The sequence below is a fragment of the Struthio camelus genome, chromosome 6, assembly GCF_040807025.1.
Source record: "Struthio camelus isolate bStrCam1 chromosome 6, bStrCam1.hap1, whole genome shotgun sequence".
NCBI lineage: Eukaryota > Metazoa > Chordata > Aves > Struthioniformes > Struthionidae > Struthio > Struthio camelus.
The window spans coordinates 26,861,948-26,880,854 of record NC_090947.1 but is presented as its reverse complement, the minus strand read 5'-3'; the positions used below and the strand labels follow the sequence as shown (position 1 = coordinate 26,880,854).

Sequence of the window (18,907 nt, the reverse complement as noted above, 5' to 3'; positions counted from 1 at the left end):
AATGGTGCTCACGGTCTTCATCCTGTTTCTTCTCTGTGAAATGTATGTATCACTGGAATAGTATCATGTACGCTGTAAGCTGACACCCTTCCTCAACAGTCTTGCTAAAATCCAGTTTGTTCTTACTCCCAGTTTCAGATGTGTATATGTGAATGAGTGTGTTTTGGGGACATCTGTTGGGGGGTGAAATACATGACAATGCTACTGGGCTCAGTGGACTGCAGTACCTCATTTAAAAAAAATAAATATATATATATATATATCTTCCAGGACAATTTTGAGATATTTAGGCAGTGAAGACTAAGGATGCGTACCGTTCATTGCAACTGAACATTAATGTTCATTGCAATACCTGCCTGTAGACTGAAGGTTTTTAATCTTATAGATTTCACGATTGGTATAGTCCCTTAAAATCTTTTTTATTTAAAGAAGAAAATCACTTTAAAACACATTCCAAGCTTTGTTGTGACGTTTACAGCTTAGTTATAAGCTCTTGCAAATAGGGTTTTACTGTGCAAATGCTGACACAGCCTTACCTCTAGTGACCTGAGTGGCCTACTATATTAATTACTGTAGATTACTAATCATGTTAGAAATATGCACCTAGTCTCTGTCCTAGGTTCTGGACCACAGTGTTGTGTATCTTTCTGTAGAGTGAAACATGTATGTATTGCTTTGTACAAGGACCAGATTCTCAGTTGTCTCTGTTGCCAGAAATTGCTCACCTCTTTATAAAAGGCTTTTAAACTCCCTTGTTCTTAGTATTACCTCCCCAATTCTGGGTGTGGCATAGCTGATGGTGGACAATATAATAACTTTTTTGACTCAGCTGTCTTGCTAGGCAGTATTGGACTTGTGTCCTTAATATTGCAAGCATTGTGGAGCTTGAATGTCCTTGTGCTTACGTGAATAGCTAAATTTAGGCTTTGATGACTGCTTGTGTAGCTTACTGGGGTTTTGGTATGGCTGAATGTAACCACTGAGGTGAAGAGGCGGGTAGACTAAGGGGAAGCTAAACGTATAGCAGGCTTGGCTGATAAAACTGCCTGAAGAAGAGGGTAAGCCACTGTTAAATTAACTGTATCCAGATACAGTTACCAGGTATGTTTTTTGTAACTTGCTGGTGGAAGGGAATCGTGGGGCTGTTCTGGTGGAGTGGGACAAACCTCTATGCCAGAGATGCTGTCTGAATATAAAGGTGAAAACCTGGCAGGATTGAGCAGTGGATCTGTGTTTTTTTCAGTGCTCTGATAGTGATGATTAGCAGGATCTGACTGAATTTTGACCTGATAGTAACTGTCCTGCCTCGAAGCATCAGTGTGTGTGGCACTGAGGCCAAAGTCTGGCATGAAGCAGCAGCATCCTGCGCTGGGTCTCGATTTTTACCGCAGTGTCACTCGGGGGTACGTCTGGTGTGCGGTCTCTTCGCTCCCCTCCCCTTCCCCCTCGGGAGCGGAGCCCCTTCCCCCTTCAGCAGTGGGATTTAGGGCCTGGGCAGACCAGCTCGGCGCTGTGCGGGAGAATTCGAGGCACCATGGCGCTCGGGAGCCCCCGGTTTGCAGGGAAAAGCCACGCAACAGCGAGGTCTGCCTGCGTCCGTGGCCCCGCCGGGCGGACCGAGGCCAGCAGCTGGCTGGGCCCCGGAGGCGGTGGCAGCCGCCGGGGCGCCGCCGGCCGCGGCGGCAGGATCCGGCCGGATCCCGCAGGTGGATCCGGCTTTTACCTCCCCCCCGCCACCGGTCGGCGGGTGCGGGGAGCCATGTGACTGGCGAGAGCTTCCTGCCTCCGCGCCACCTGATCCGCGGAGGCAGCGCGGCGCGGCGCGGCGAGCGGCTCCCGCAGCGCCCGGGGAGCGCGCCGGGCGGGCGGCGGGGAGGGCGCCGCCGCGGGCGCCGCCGCCGCATGGAGACCCAGGACCAGGGCGCGCAGATGGAGCCGCTGCTGCCCACGGTACGGCTGCCGCAGCGCGGCCCGGCCGCGGCCGCGGGGGGATGCGGCGCTCCCCGCGGCGCCCGTCGGCGGGGGAGGCTGCTGGCCGCGGGGAGGGGGCCGCGGGGGGCTGCCTCGCAGCCTGGATGTGCCAGGGACTGGAGCGGCTCTCGGTGCATGGGGAAACAGGTTGGCTTGCGCCGAGCGATGCGGTGGCGGTGTCTCGGTGCCAGGGCGTTTGGGGAGAGGGGGAGGGAGTACGTGTGTGCGCTCGTGTGAGCGCTCCAGGGCAACCACCCCGGGCCCCCGGCGCCCCGTTCCCCCAGCATCCCGTTTCTCGGCGCCCCCTTGATCCCCAGCACCCTCGGCACCTGCCTGTGGAGGGGGTCTGCGAGCACAGGTGGCGCAGGCTTTGCGGCACTGCTGGGCAGTGTGTACCTGTGGGCTGCTCTGTAGGAGCCCTGCTCCCTTCCTGAGATTTGGGCAGTCTCTGGAGGTCCCTGGCTTTCCCCAGCTTGCACACAGCAGAGGAATTTGCTGAGATCTGGTGCTTATACATCAGACAGTCTGTCTCTGGATCCTGATCTGTGCTTTGCGCTGCAGTGTCGCAGTTTCTTGTGATCCAGCGTGGAGCTGGTCATCCGTGGGGTAATTGTCATCTGCAGGGTATGTTGTGCACCCTTGTCACAGACCGCACTGTGATTGCACAGCTGCAACTGTGCAGTATTTCGCCAGCAAGTGTGAAAGGAATCAGTTGGTGAGGGTACTTTTTATGCCATTAGATCAACGGGGACCCTCTTTCCTGCCTGTCTCCCCCATACAGAGGGTTTGCAGGTACACACAGGATTTAAGTGTGGGTTTCGATCTTGTGTGGAGAGTCTAATTGTGAGTGGAGGTTCCTGCCTTGCACTGGAAATCAGATGCTCTGAGAAAAGGAGGAGTGTCTCATGTGCATACACAAGGGTATATGTATGTGTACACATCCACAGAAACACACCGCATAGGTCTGCGGAGGCTTCTCTGGCTCTTGAGATGTTTCTGTGTTAGCATGACAGGCTACACAATGTTGACAAAGCTTGAAAGAGACAGAAGTCTCAGCTGCTATAGGTTGATAAGATGCACTCATGGCAACAAGCCTATGTATTGTAGGGTCTGTTTCCTTCGTCTGTTTGTTGATGTGGTCCATTTTGTGATTAGGTGGCAGGTTGCTACACAGGGTGAGATTCTCTCTGGCATCTCCTTTCTCCTTTTGTCAGGGATGGTCTCCCATGTTGCTCTTTGGATACCTTTTATGAATCCTAATTCCTATTGCTTGCTTGCAGTTTCTGATACCAAATTAGGGAAAGTCCCCTATCTTTTTCGCTGACAAAACTGGTTGCCTGATTCCTTTCCTTTCAGAGCCAATTTGATGTAAACCCAGTTTCCATCTCTAGATCATTGATTCTGTAAAAGACTGTCTGTATGCTTCATAACAATGTGATAGCCTCGTAGCTCTGTGCAGTCAATAACAGTCCAGCCGTTGCTCTTACATTGGTAGCTTAAGTACTGGTATAGCTTTGTGAATGTACATTGCCTCTGATTGTATAATATCTGCTGCTCGGGGAGTCAAAAGTAGTTAGCTTTTGGGAGAGGCAATATACAGGATTATCTTACACTGTCTGGCTTTGTGGTGTTCTTCTAGGGCTTTGTACAGAAAGAAAGGTTGTTGCTGTTGTTGAGAGGACCAAAGAAGATAGTACTTCCCATGTGTTGATTAGGGAAGAATTAGCTCTGATTCCCTCTGCAGTCCTGAGTGGCAGAGTCGTCCTCACCAGAATACCTGTCTGCAGAGCTGCAAGCCCCTGTTGGAGCTACTGCCCCTGAAGTTTGGGCCTGGTTCCCGTTCCTGTTCAATACAGCCAACTAGTCCAGCAGCTGTTGTATAAGCATGAAGTGGGAAGGGAGATTTATGTGCTCTATGCAGTGTTTTTGTAGTGTGTACTCTTCCTCCATCCTTCTCTCTTCCTCTCACTGTTTATGAAAGGGCCTTGGTAGGTACAACAAGGCAACGTTGCTTTCCTGCCGCTACAACAACAGTAAAGACATTGCTTCTCCAATCTTCAAGACTTCTCAACCCTGCTGTATTTTCTCTATGCATCAAGCAATATAGCATATAAAAATGCTTTGGCGGTCTCAGTGTGGCTGATGTCTGCAACCCTGCATATGGTAAGATAGAAAGGGCTTTTGTGTGGTGGGAGTCTTGCTACCTGAAGTCATGACCGAGTTTAAGGAGCAGGAATTAGTGCTGCCTTAAGCACTGTTAGAGTGGAAGGTAAAACAGCGGTACCTTTAGAGTACCTCTGTTTTAGGGATCTATCCTCATCTTGACTGGAAACAAATACAAACAGGAATCCAACTGCAGAACAGATACAGCTCTTTTCTCAAACTTCAGCCAAATTTAATGAACTCTGGATATGAAGAAAAAGGCTCAAAGCTGAAAAAGGTGCTTTGCCATTCATTACCTTTGGTATATGCAACAGAATTAATCAAGTTTTTGTGGAACTGTAACACATGGTATGTTGTACTGGGGAAAAAATAGTTATTTATAGTGAAAAGATAGCAAATGTAGTTCTTGATTAATTTTATCTTGCGACGATGCTCTGAGATTGCAAAACCCCAATATAATTTCCTGCCAAAATCACATAGTCTGTAAAGTGAAATCTATTTTTGCTGTAGTGTTAGTCATATGTTGTCATTGTCATGAGCTTTAAATTAAAAAAGCCTAGCAATATACAAAGTGATGAAAAGCATTGTTACCTGTGATTTTGATGAGTTAACTGAAAGTATGCTTCCCTCTGCACATTTCTCTAGTCTTTTCAGAAACTTTTGGAAATGGTTCTTATACAGCTACAGCACCCTATTAGAAATTAGGCTACTGTTCCTCATTTTTTTTTGCAAAATCTGAGCAAATTTATGTGAAAATTATTAGAAATCTATTGTGAATTGTCTATAAAAGCAATACTGTAGAATTAAATTAAAAACGAAATTTTCACATGGAAAAAATTTAATCAAACTGTTTTTGAAAGCACAAACGTTCTTGTTTTTATCATTCAATACATATACTAATATGGTTAAGAGAATGCACTCTTGTGCTTTCTATTTGATCATCTAATGTTTTATATAGCAGTCATTAAGTGTGTATTTTTAGTATGATTATTCAGAGTACTTTAAAATATTTGTGAGTAATTGAAAGATTGCCATGAAGTCATCATTTATTTACAGAATGGGAGAAGTAATCTGCAGATCTTCTCTACAAAGAACTTTTATCGCTTCCTAATCAGATTGTTTTATCTATGTACATGTATACTTCATTACAAGTAAATTATCTTGCAAATGATCACTTAGAGACACTTAATTCATATCAGAAGTTGGTTTTAGATTATTTATTGTTTCTGTTTGTTCAGGGTTCTCTCTTTTGTATTGTTATTCAAAATTGTTTCTATCTGGCACCTATTTGATGCTTCTGTTATAAAGAGTGCATGTAGACAAAGTGCAGATGTTTTTGTTAACAGCGTTTGCACATGGCATGTTGTTTCCCTGTGTTTTTTAAAGACAGGGATACCAGTAAAGCCTGTGTATGTAAAGCTAAATTGACTCTTCCATTCTAACATCAAATTCTATATGTTCCTCTTTCAGTCTTCTAAAATTCAAAGGGTGAATTTTAAAAAGTCTAGTAGATGTAAAACCGTAAAGCATGGCATTGCTAATATGTGTCCACAGATACCTATAACGCATATATATGTACTATGTTTATAGGTAGGTACTGTTTATACCCAGTACTCTTGTCACTGCTGCAAATGGCACATAGTTACTACTACTACTGAGGCCTCAGTACGTAGGAGAAGGGTATAGCGAGATGTTGGGTAGTAACTATTTTTAATGTAGCAGGTGAGTGTGGGAAGCTGCTCTCAGTAGCAGGCCAAACTCTTTTGCTTTTTTTAATGCTGAGTGGGACCTGCAGTGAGACTTGCAGATTAAATATATTTACTCATTATGAGGATGGATGGCAGAGTCTGACCCAGCACTTTGCATAACAGTATGAATTTCCAAAATTTGGCATAATAGCAACAGTAAAGGCAAATGTATAGAGACTGTAGAAGTGTTGCAATTTCTTTGGTAAATTACAGAGGCAGTATTACGTTTTCGAGATGAGACTACTGAGAAAATGCTACCATTGAAAATGAAACCCCAAAACCTAATTACAAGTATAAATCTAGGATTGAATTTCTGCTTTGGCTCTTTTCTTTCTTACTGATTGATTCCAAGATCTGAGTAGTGAAAAGATCAGAAATATTTTTTTTTAAGAATGCTGGAATGAAATGAAGTAACAACCAGGGATACAAATATTTATTTATTTATTTTAAATAAATATATGCCAAAGTAATGATTAAAATAGATTTCTTTGAATCATATGGTATGCTGTGGTATTGGCAGCCTGATATGTATTTGTGTAAAATTGAGAGATTGTATGAATACTGGGTGGAAAACATCAGTATGGATCCTAGTTTAATGCATTTATGTCTGGTTTGTGTTCTTCCTATAGTTTCTACTTATTAAATACATAAGTTTCCAATTTCCTCTGCTAATAATTTCATGTTCCCTTTCCACTTGTTCCTCTAAAAATTAGAGAATCATTCTAAAACAAAATACTTTCATTGCTATCATGCTTCTTAAATAAGTAAATTTTACAGCCTTTGTGGATGAGAAGTTGTAAGCAGGTGAGGGAGACTTAGACAGTCATAAATCATCCCGAACAATTAGCCATATGTGAGAACTAAAAAAAAAACCCCAGACATAGAATGTTCCTGTCATTTCAGTAATATACTGTGACATATGTATTCAGTCCTGTATTGTGTTTGAAAAAAAAATTGAGGAACTCCCTTTGTAGTAATAATGACATTTTTATATTTTCCAAATTAATGGAGGGCTGCATGTATTTCAGTGTTGGAGAAGTTTAGAAATTATTCTCATGAAACAAAAAATAAGCTTTGAATACTTAAGGCTGATTAAACTCTGCCCTGCTTCTGCAAAGTTTTTGATGAAGATAGGTTATGGTTCAAACAAGATAAAAGTGGAAGTAGGTGATGAAGGCTGTTGCTAGAAAAGTAGAAAACAAGTGTCTGAGGAAAAAAAAGAGGAAGCTGCAGGATGAAATGAGGGTAACATTGGGAGTGTGAAAAGATTTGTGCAAACGTAATGAGTGAGGACATTGCAGTTGAGAGTGGTTTGGAAAGACAGAGGGAGCTGATTAAGTTGTTCGAGGAAGAATTCACAGAATCACAGAACGGTTGAGGTTGGAAGAGACCTCTGGAGATCTAGTCCAACTCAAGGGCTTGAGCCCTGCTCAAGCAGGGTAACCTAGAGCACATTGCCCAGGATCGCGTCCAGGCAGGTTTTGAATATCGTCAAAGGAAGGAGACTCCACTACCTCTGTGGGCAACCTGTTGCAGTGCTCTGTCACCCTGACAGGAAAGAAGCTTTTCTTCATGTTCAGATGGAACTTCCTGCGTTTCGGTTTGTGCCCGTTGCCTTTTGTCCTATTGTCGGGCACCACGGAGAAGAGTCTGGCCCCATCCTCTTAACAGCCTCCCTTCAGATACTTATACCCATTGATCAGATCCGCTCTCAGTCTTGTCTTCTCCAGGCTGAACAGGCCCAGCTCCCTCAGCCTTTCTTCATTAGGAGAGATGCTCCAGTCCCCTCATCATCTTTGCAGCCCTCCACTGGACTCTCTCCAGTAGTGCCATGCCTCTCTTGGCAGTGGGGAGCCCCGAACTGGACACAGTAGTCCAGATGTGGCCTCACCAGGGCCGAGCAGAGGGGGAGGATCGCTTCCCTCGACCTGCTGGCAACGCTCAGTTCCTAACGCAGGCCCGGATACCGTCGGCCTTCTTGGCCGTGTTGCTGGCTCGCGGTCAACTTGTTGTCCGCCAGGACTGCTAGGTCCTTCTCTGCAGAGCTGCTTTCCAGCAGGTCAACCCCCAACCTGTACTGGTAGATGGCGTTTTTCCTCCCTAGGAACAGGACTCTGCACTTGCCTTTGAACTTCAGGAGGTTCCTCTCCGCCCTTCTCTCCAGCCTGTCCAGGTCCCTCTGAATGGCAGCACAGCCTTCTGGTGCGTCAGCCAGTCCTGCCAGTTTTGTGTCATCAGCAAACTTGCTGAGGAGGCGCTCAGTCCCTTCCTCCAGGTCCTCGATGAACGTGTGGAACAAGACTGGACCCAGTACTGACCCTTGGGAGACACCGCTGCTTACAGACCTCCAGCTAGACTCTGCGCCACGAACCGCAACCCTCTGAGCTCGGCCATTCAGCCAGTTCTCCATCCACCTCCCTGTCCACTCATCCAGCCTGCAGTTCTTGAGCTGGCCTATGAGGATGTGATGGGAGACAGCGTCAAAAGCCTTGCTGAAGTCAAGGTAGACAACATCCACTGCTCTCCCCTCATCTACCCAGCCAGTTGTCCCATCACAGAGGGCTATCAAGCTGGTTAAACATAATTTCCCTTTGGTGAATCCATGCTGACTAATCCTGATGACCTTCTTGTCCTCCACGTGCTTAAAGATGGCATCTAGGATGAGCTGTTCCATCACCTTTCCAGGGATTGAGGTGAGGCTGACTGGTCTGTAGTTTGCTGGGTCTTCCTCTTTGCCCTTTTTAAAGACTGGGGTGACACTGGCTTTTTTCCAGTCCTCAGGCACCTCTCCTATTCTCCATATCCTTTCAAAGATGATTGAGAGTGGCCTAGCAGTGACATCTGGCGGCTCCCTCAGCACTCATGGGTGCATCCCATCAGAGCCCATGGACTTGTGGGTGTCAAGTTTGCCTAGATGATCTCTAACCCAATCCTCCTTGACCTCATTGCATATCTGCATACTCTGACAACATCCCTATATTCATCCCAAGTGGCTTGTCCCTGCTTCTACCTCCTGTACAGTTCCTGCTTTTTTTTGAGTTTTACCAGGAGTTCCTTGTTCATCTCTCCAAGTCTCTTACTCCCTTTGCTCAACTTCTTGCTCATAGGGATGCACCGTTCTTGAGCCTGGAGGAAGTGATCCTGGAATATTAACGAGCTTTTTTGGACCCCCTCTTTCTTCTAGGGCCCTATCCATTGGGATTCTTCCAAGAAGGTCCCTGAAGAGGCCAAAGTTAGCCTTGATTTGGTTATGGCACTCAGGAGGAGATGGAGGAGCATAAGCAGGTGAGCCAGGTCATGTCTTTGTACAGCTGGGGCAAAATAGGATTTGGAATCCTAATTCTTACATATCTTTGACTTCCCTGGCCACAAAGTTTTTCATTTTGTATAAGTTTGTTTATGAGGCATTGAGATATTGATTATAAGCAGGTTTTGGAATTCATCTGAGATGTGAGAGATGTGTCAAGATTTGCAGGTTCTCAATTTTAACCAGGCAGAGCAGGAAGTTGCTGCAGAAAGCCCAGGCATCATTGGCATATTTAGGGAGAAATGTAGTCTTCAAGATGCATAAGGTAGTATTTGGCCCATGTAAGGCCAAATAGAGTAGTACAGGATTGCGTGCAATGCTTCAAGAAGAGAATAACAATTGAACAGCAATTTAAGAACCTTCAGGGGCCCTAGAAATATGACTTAGAGGGAAGATTTGAAGGAGCTGGGGCTCTTTAGCCGGAAGAAGGAAAAACAGCCACTCTTTCAGTATTTAAAAAGCTGCTGTAAAGAAAAGAATATTTTTTTCTTATATCTATATTGTGCATCTGTACTTATGAATTCATTTCTGCAAAATGATGATCTTAAACATAGATTCTTAAACCTTCATGGAGTCCTGTTGACTTTTGAAAGAGTTTAGGAATCTTTTCTGCTTCAATGTGGCTGCAGAGACAGAAGCAAAGACATTCCGTGATTAAATTCACTGAGAGCAGTCACTACGTAGCTGTCACGCTCAAAACTGCCGGAAAATATTGCACGTTTGTGTTGCTTTCTAGAGAGGCATTGAAATAGTTTTGCAGCTTTTCCTGGAAATATGTGCTGAATGTGGGCAAAATACCATAAATTAAGAAAAACTGATCTGAATCCACTGTTTTGAGGAATTATTCAAAATATCAGTCAGTAATAGTGCTAGATGCTCTCTAGAGGCATTCATCGTGCCTGAAACTACGTAAGGATGAAGAAAAAATAAATCCTGCTATTAGATTCTGGCAAAAATGGACAAAAAAAATACTTAAACTGTAATTATAATCTGGCAAACTGTTATTAAATTCAACAGTGAATGCCCATGTCATTTCTGGAGTGGAAGGTCATATGCACATGTAAACTTCCTTTATAACAGGTGGATGTGTACGTGCATTTTATTTTAGGAGTAAGCGTCTATCAGCAAGAAAATGATTGCATGTCAAACGTCTCCCAGTGAGACACTGAAAGCTCTGTGGTGGTACAGTGTGTTGTTACGGATATTTGAGTTGTAAACATCAACAGGAAGTAAAGCTATGATCAGGGAAATAGTACTGTTTTGGATTTTTTTGTTTTACTGCTACTGACTAGTAGTTTTCTTGGGGTTTTTTTTTTTTTTAGAGATTCAAATAATTGAATACCTAGGGAAATAAAATATACTTCAGAATGGTTCTTCCATCTCAAGCTTTTAAATTTTAGGATCTAGGAAAATGTAACTGGTAAATTCAAATAATTGGACTTGCGATTGTAGAATGCAAACTGGAAAAAAAAAAAGCTGCATTGTATTAAAATGGTTGAGATATGGACTACAAGGCAGACACTTTGTCCTTCAAATTTGAATTTTTTGGAAATAGAGAGGTTAGCTTAACCACTTGCTTTCGTTCTGAGTAATTCTCTGTTCTGTTTAAGATGATTTTCTTTCAAAAGAGGATGATATTTACAATACTCACTTTCTTGCAGCTTGCACTGTTAGGCTTTGATGATGGACTGTGAGTCCTGACAGCTTAGTGACTTAAACTTTCTATTCTTAGCTTTCCAAAGCTCCAATATATACCATATATGCACACATTATATACTGTAGCCAAAACAAATCAGGCAAACCGTGTTTTGCATCATCAGTACAATTGTGTTTCTTGCTAGTAGGACAGTGTATCTCACTAACTTTTTCAGATGTGGTAGCTAGGCTACATGGGCTGGAGTCTGTAGGGGAGAAGTAAGCTAGGAGGAGCAGAATCAGTGTTTTATTCCAAAAAACAAACGGTTTCAAAGTATTTAAAAGGGAGGAGGGGAACATTTTTTGTTGTAGAAGTGTGACTGGTGCATACATTGTTACATATAGGAACTGCCATAACATAGAGAGGATTTCTCTTCTACTTTTCCAATATCTGCAAAAATACCATACTCAGTTGCTACCATCTGGGAAAAGGACAGGTACCCTATGCAAAGCTCAGGAGGCTTCCACAGATATGCAGCTTTTGTGGTAGAATCGCAGTATATAGGTCTTGACAGTGTTTAAGTGGTCTCTGCACCCACTTAAAATCTCTGAGCTTCCTTGAGATGTTACATGGAAACAAGTATATAGCTTGCAATCCATACACTACAGTCAGGAGAGCTGATCAACTCCCCCACCCCAATCTCCCATTTCTGTGGAAAGGGAAATAATTCTGACTGACCCTCCCAGTGGCAGTCTACTTGCTCACCTGTAGAATGAAACACTTAAAATAGCAGTTTATCCAGAATGAGTTGGGGTTCTCCCATGCACATCTTTACTTTCTTGTGCCAAAGAGTTCATTTACTTTTTGGTCAGTTACGTTTATTGTTGGATCAGCTTTTTCAGGAGAAAGTTGTTCCCAATCAAGGGGTCCCAAACATTAGTAGCAGTAGTGGAGAGCTGGATGTATTGGCAGTGGGCTGCTGTGGACCTGGAGGGGCGCAGTGAGCCCATGCTCTTGTTGAATTCAGTAGCAAAGAAAGTTAAAATGTGTTCTGCTTTACCCACCTGTTCTCATTTCCACACAAGCAAATTTGAAGCTCTCTGAATATGGACATCTTCATGGCCTCATGGACCTGCTGGCCTTCTTCCCCAGAGCTCCTCCTTTACTGAACATTAATGTCATTGCTCTGCCTATAGTCACCTGATTTTATAATCCAGGTTGCTTTCAAATCGATTCAAGAATCACTGTAAGTGTTTGGCTCAGCAACTTATTGGATATAGCTTGGCAGAACATGCAAAGTATTTGCTTTTTACAACTGTTAACAATTATAAACAGTAAATGTAAAATTGTGTTTTATAAGTTTAATTATGAACTTCAGAGGAGGGCACAGGGCTGCTGCTGGGCCAGGGAGAGTCTTTGAAGGAACTGGTGATGGATGCCAAGCCCTTCTGCTTCAGTTGTGTTGATGACAGGCATTGATACTGGATTTTGCTTGATTGTCACGTGTGATCTGTGTAACCCAGCTAATGGGCCCTAGATGGCATCTGGTCCATCTCTGGGCTGCTTCTTTGCTCATGGTCTGTGCATCTTTATTATATGTGCTTTGGCAAGCAAAGAGAGCTCATTATCTGAATGGTGGTGGCATACCGCTGTTGTAATGTGAAAACAATATTGTAGCATTTTCAGGAGTTAAAAAGTCATTGTTTTCAAAGGTCGTAATTGGTTTTGGTGCTTCAGTCTTTGGATAGTGAACTTGAGATAAGTTTTCCATTTGCTCTACAGTTTGACATAGGAGAATCCAGGTCTCCAAAACCAAAGTAATATAGTAATGCATGCTCAATGTGATGTATTTTTCATAGAGCATAAATGCTTAACATATTTGAAAATCAGCAACTTTTTTCCCCCAATTGATTTGTGAGTACCACTGCGTGCAAAATTGATGGTCAGTGTTTGGCAGATATGTTCAAATGGATTAAAAAAGGTATGAAAATGGGTTTCTCACTTATACTGCTGCAAATATTTTAAAATAACATTTGAAATGTAGTAGAGAGGTGTGAGAATAAAGATTAAATTCAAAGATCTGTAGAAAAGAGATGCTTGTGAAACATTTTCCATGCAGAACTGGGTAACACTAGATATGATGCTGAATCATGGGTAAGAAAGAAATCTAAGAATTAAAATATTCTCTATATCAAAATTGAGGAATTAATTTCTGAATTTTGGATTATGTTTAGCTGAGATACCAAGCTTGAATTTTAAAATAAAAATTTAGTGCTCAGGTTTTGAACTATGTGGTCTTAAAAATATCTCAAAATTTAAAAAAATGATATTTCAGTCTCAACCTCTAGATTTGTATCTGACCTATAATAAAAATCTGAAGGAATATTCAGATGTAGGAATTTTTCAGTACATATTTTGGTCTCTCTTAAGGTTAGATTTGGCCAAATTTTACTCATGAAGGTCCAATGTAGTGTAATTTGATTGAAAACAGTGGAGTTGATCAAAATTAATATTAAAAATTTGAACTTGAAATTTCTCTTTTTCTGAGGCTAATTCAGTAGTAGTTTTACATACATAAATATGTAATGGCATCCTGCATATGTTAACATCTTTGTCTTTGGCATTTTGGTTTCTATTTGCCTCTTCTTTTTTTGATTTCTCTCTTTGTCCATTGTGCCCTACCATCAGGAACGGATCAGCATCTCAGCATCATTGTGCATATGGTTCTATACAATATTGGTTTTCTAGTCCCGACAGCTGACAGCAGCAACAACCGCAGTCTGAAATTAGCTAGAAGCTCAGGGTCCTAATCACTGAGTTTTGTGCTGCCTCAGCTGTCTGCATTTCCCTGCAGCTAAAGCAAGACTGAACTGCTTGCAGATGTGTAAGTGCAATAGAGCCAATTGATAGCTCAATTCAGAATTCATTTGGAGTTGAGAGTCCAGCTGGGAGTTGAAAAAACAAGAAAGCTTTTCTTCCAAATATATACATGACATATATTGGAGAAGATGAGATCTACTAACTCTAAAAATTAACAGGATACATACACAAATTTTTCAAAGATGTTTAGCCATTGAGGATGCAAGTAAGTTTCTAGTGAGATTTATGAAAAGTGTGCATCTAGGTTTGACACAGTAGTTTCACTGATTTCAACTCCAGTTGATTTCATTAAGAATTAGATGCTTAAGCAACTTCTATGATTGCTGATATTCTCATACACAGGACCCACATATTTAGGTATGTAGATGTCTTAAGTCTGTCATGACAAAAAACAATTCCATTAAATGTTTAAATTCAGGTAATATTTGATTTTTTTAAAAGAAAGATTTATCTATAAATCTATTTATCTTTTTTGATTCATTTTTCTTGTTATATGAAATATAAATGCCACTATTGTAGGTTAGTTAAATGTCAGATGTAACATTAATATGCAAGATTATACATATTACTTAAATATGAAATTCCATTGACACTCTTCAAAAATAATCAAAAAATCTGTCAATTAAGAAATGTCATGATTTTCTGCCAAAATAATTAATGTTTTGCTAAGTAATGAGAATAGCTCTCTTTTTAGGAAAATAGAAACAAATGTAAATGGAAAGCAAGATTAAAATGGGCTATTCAACTAAAATTTCCTACAAGCCGATTTAAATAATGTTTGCAACAATTTTGTTTTGAATTGATCTGCTTTGCCTAGGGCCGAATACAAAAGGGCAGAACCTGGAGAGCTACACAGGGAAGGTGCCTATGGCAAAGTCTGCTGTACATTTGGTTAGTCAAATGCTTAAAGATGCTTGTTTCTTTAGGTACCTTTTAGCCTTCATCCCCTTCAGCAGTGATGAATCTGTCCTCAGACTGCACTTTCTTTGTGATCCCTCTAATGGGATATTTTCTGCGGACTGGTTTTCATTAAAAAAATTGTTTTCTCATTTGCTTCTGCGTGTCTAAAGGAGCGCAAGTCAGAAGCGCGCATAGACTAAAACAAGAATGCATTCTGGAGTATCCATTTCCACTGTTTCTGAATCACTAGATCCTGCATGGATCAGTATGACAGTCTTTTTAAATTTTCAATAATTAGCACCTGCATTTCATAGTTCTTATTCTCTTACAGAGAATAAGGGACATTTCAAATCACATTACCTAAACAATCTCAGAATTGCTGCTATAATTTGTTCTGATGTTTCCAGAATGTCTTATTTCGGTGACTTCTAATATAAAAAAAGAAGAAATGGAGAGGAAATATACTTTTCACCTTACTGTATTCACTTAAAGCATGAGTGTGCTAGTTTCAGTTTCTGTCAAACAGCTGTGAGAGGACTTGAACACAAGTCTCCCACTTCCAAGGTGAATAACTGAGCCATCACAGTAAATCATGGCTGGACCTGCTAGTGGGCCTTTAGAGTACAATGGAGAAGATAAGATTACTGGTGCACTGCAAAGGTTTCATAATGAGGCATAATGCATAATGCATTGCAAAGGTTGCATAATGAATTACATGGGAGTTTAATTTCTTTTTTCTTGTTAACTCCCCTAATTAATTTCTTTTTAATTCACTGAGGTTCATTCGGTTACTATAGTAATTGAAAGCATTTTCCTTCACTGAAGTCTTCGAGCATTTGGGTGTTTTCTGTACATATTTAGCTGTAAAAAAATTTATGATTATCGTTTGCAATTTTTAAAATATCTTTCTACTGGCAGGATTTTATCAAATAAGGGATATTTAATGTCAAGAGTATTATTCTCAGAGAAGAAAGGCTTTAGTTAAATAAGATCACTTTGCAGAATTTCCTAAAGGTGCTAGATTTGGCTGACCTACTTTGGAAGTTCATTATAGCACCAAATTCTCTCCAGTAAAAATTATTTCCTTCCACTTTCCTCAAATGCTTTGTGATTTGCGTTAGGAGAGCATGCACTGCTCTCCATTAGGAGCCTTTGCACTGCTCCCAGAGTGCAGTTCAGTCTTTAATGTATGTTTGCTCAATTTGATTAGGTTCAAAGCCTTTGGTTATGTTTGGAAATTGATTGTGAATCTGTTAAAAACTTGATTATGGACCTGGGATGCTCACAGTGGCCTAAATGAGGAAGGTAACAGACAGCTGGCAAAACAATGAGGATGGTGCCCGTGCATCGTCAGCTGCATTGAATTACAGTAACCTATATGGGTAGAGAAAACTGAATAGTAGTCAAATTTTGAAAGGAAAGAAGGACAGCATTTCTAAGATGCTAATGTATTTTTTTTTTTTACGTGCTTATCATATTCACTATTTTTTTTAACCTATACAGTGATTTTTGGGTTTCACAGTTTGACACCAGTTTAATGACCACAGTTTTGAATTGAGAATGATACATTCATTGTCTTGATTATAATTTGCATAGGAAAAGTATTTGTGATTGGAAAATAGATTTAATAATCATTCTCCCTCTGGAAAAAAATTGTTAGGCAGAATGATGTCAAGTTTCTGAAAATAGGGCAACTGCTATTAGAATAAAATGACAAAAAATGTAGTGAAAGACGTTTACCATCTGAATAATGTATTTTTGCTTGGAGGCTTACTTATATTTAGTCTCAGTGCTATAAATATCACAGTTGTAATTTTTTGGTAGAAGAATCACAGCAATAATTGCCCTGATATATTATAAGAGAAATTTTGGCATATTCTCCAACAGTTCATTATAAAATTTAGAGGGAAAAATATGAAGACTGAGTTTTTTTTAAGGTTGCCTAAGTGATTTTAATGATTAATTTTTAATGACATCTGAAAATCTTCTTCTGAAATATATAACTTTATCCCCTTATTTTACATTTTATTTATGCCCATAAAAACATATTTTCCAATTTAATTTTCTTCCTTATTTTTTAGCGCTCATATAAATCCTCACAGTTTTTTTTCCATGGCCTTGCTGACAAGATTAAGGTTTTTCTAAGCTGTGTCACCCATCAAGAAAGTTTTTTCTTTCCTTATGTGGTTATCTCCTGCTGAGGAGTGAACAAATAAATGTATGCTTGTTTATTATTTGATTGAGTTGCTTTACCTGATTCCTTTAGGCTAGAAATGTCCTTATCCTTTTAAATTACAAGCTAATTTAGCTGCGAGCCATTTTCTGGAAATGGAAAAGAGTAGTGAGGATACTTACTTCCTGACAATGTAGACGATTTCTTTTTTGTTTCTAGTCATGGTACTAGCAAACAGTCAGCTCTTACCTTGTATTGTGTTCAGTCTAGCACTTTTAGGTATCTGGAAAGTTAGGTTTTCAATTTCTTCAACTTTCACAGCCCTAAATATCTCATCATTTGAAAGTTTGTGCTGAAGTTTAGCCCAAATTTTACAATCAAAAACTTATGTTGTTTTGAATTATACCTGCTTAAAACATCCTAAACCATTCCCTTCAACCTTCAGTTTAAGTAATGCTCTGCTATCATCTCTCTTTAGACCTTTTAATCTCTACATTCACATCTCTTCCTCTTTCAACAAACAAACATTTTATTGCCTTGATTTGTGAAAATTCTGGGGAGCATTTGCATAGATCCCTGTTTACCTGATTTGGCTCTTTGAGCCAAATTTGAAAGATAAATTTTAGGAAATTGAACCCTGGGATACAGCACTGCAGAGTAGGGGACGGGGGGAAGACGCACATATCCAAGGACATATTTAACCAGTGGAGATGCATGAACTCTTGATAGAGCAGTTAATTGTGTTTGAAGCTACTTACATGTTATATAAATGTGTTACAGGAAATGTTGCAAGTTGCTTCTGACAAAAATCCAACTCTAGATTCTTGTAGAGGGCAAACTGTAAACAAAAGAATGCATCTTGATACACTTTGATTAATCTTTTCGGACCAGAAACTTTGTACAACAGTTGTGAATGTTGTGATTTTGAGTGTAACTCATGGTAGCGGGGGCCCAACCTGCATACTTAGCTTGTTAACCCTCTTCAGAGCATTTGTTAGTTCTGGGCGGCAGTTCAGTATGTTCTTGACAGACATTTACTTGAGACTAAATTTTCTCAGAAAGGTTATAACTAGGCAAAGGTGAAAGACCTTGCATCTGAGTGCTCCGTAATTGGTGCTAATAAGCTTACATCTAAGCAGTTCGCATTAGCGATAATGATGTTTGCGTACCTCGCAGACTGCAGTGAGTTTGAACGGATTCCAGCCGTTCTCCTCCAGCTTTGCCTGAAGATTGACCCCCATTTTGGTGTGAAATGTGGGTTAGTATAAAACTTGCAGCTGTGACTGGGGTAGTATTGACTTTCTGTGGGTGAAGCATCCCAGAGCTGGAGGCAGTTTGGGCGTGAGGGTGCAGTAAGCTGCCTTGGCTGGTCCTGCTTGGGGATGCTCTCGCGTTGTGCCAGTGCCACACAGTGCTTGATGGCACTACTGCCCCTGGACCTCACGCCCACCCAGCGACTTGGGGAGGGCACTCCTGAGCCTGGCTTCAATTCCTTCTGCCTTCTTTCGTTCCTGAGAAGGGCCGTAATGGTGAAGCTGGGCAAAAGAGGCTCTCCACCCTCCTCGCTATTCAGGGCATTTTCCGGAGGCATGGGAGGAAGCTGAAGCCTTTCAGGCAGATGAAAGAAGCAAACTTGCGTCTCCCTTATGGGTTAAGTTGGATGGAACAGGGCGGACAGGATTATAGTATTGCTAGGAAGCACAGAAGTGGCCATTCCTCTATTTACATGGCACTTGACTGTGTTTTCAAAGAACAGCTGAAGGGTGAGTGATGGCATACAGGCAGAATAAAGCCTCATTGCAGGCTTTAACTGGAGTTAGGCACTGACTAGATAGTGAGTAACTTTGTCCTCTTAGAACTTGAGATGTTTCAAACGTGCGTGAAAGCAGAATTTTAGTCACTAAACTAACGTCAGTCTTTTGGAAAAGGGCCTCCCAGTGTAGTTGGCAGCTGGCCAGTTTGGATTGTTTTGCTTTTTTTTTTTTTCTTTTAATAACTTATGGCTTGCAATTTTGAATTTAGATATCTAAATTCTATTCAGATTTCATTTAAAGCATGAGATTTCCTTCCTGAATCTGTTCTTTATTCCTATTTTATACTAAGATTGACATTTTTATGACTGATAAAAT

The 18,907-nt window shown here is 41.2% G+C and overlaps 1 protein-coding gene across 1 annotated transcript in view; it reads left to right on the top strand.

The window, feature by feature from the left end:
• Window positions 1-1,859: 1,859 nt before the first annotated feature.
• SLC4A10 (solute carrier family 4 member 10) overlaps window positions 1,860-18,907 on the top strand; it is a 153,449-nt gene continuing 136,401 nt past the window's right edge. Inside the window, exon 1 of the mRNA XM_068948787.1 lies at window positions 1,860-1,950. Coding sequence (XP_068804888.1) covers window positions 1,903-1,950 — 48 coding nt within the window. The 5' untranslated portion in view covers window positions 1,860-1,902. The remainder of the gene's footprint in view (window positions 1,951-18,907) is intronic.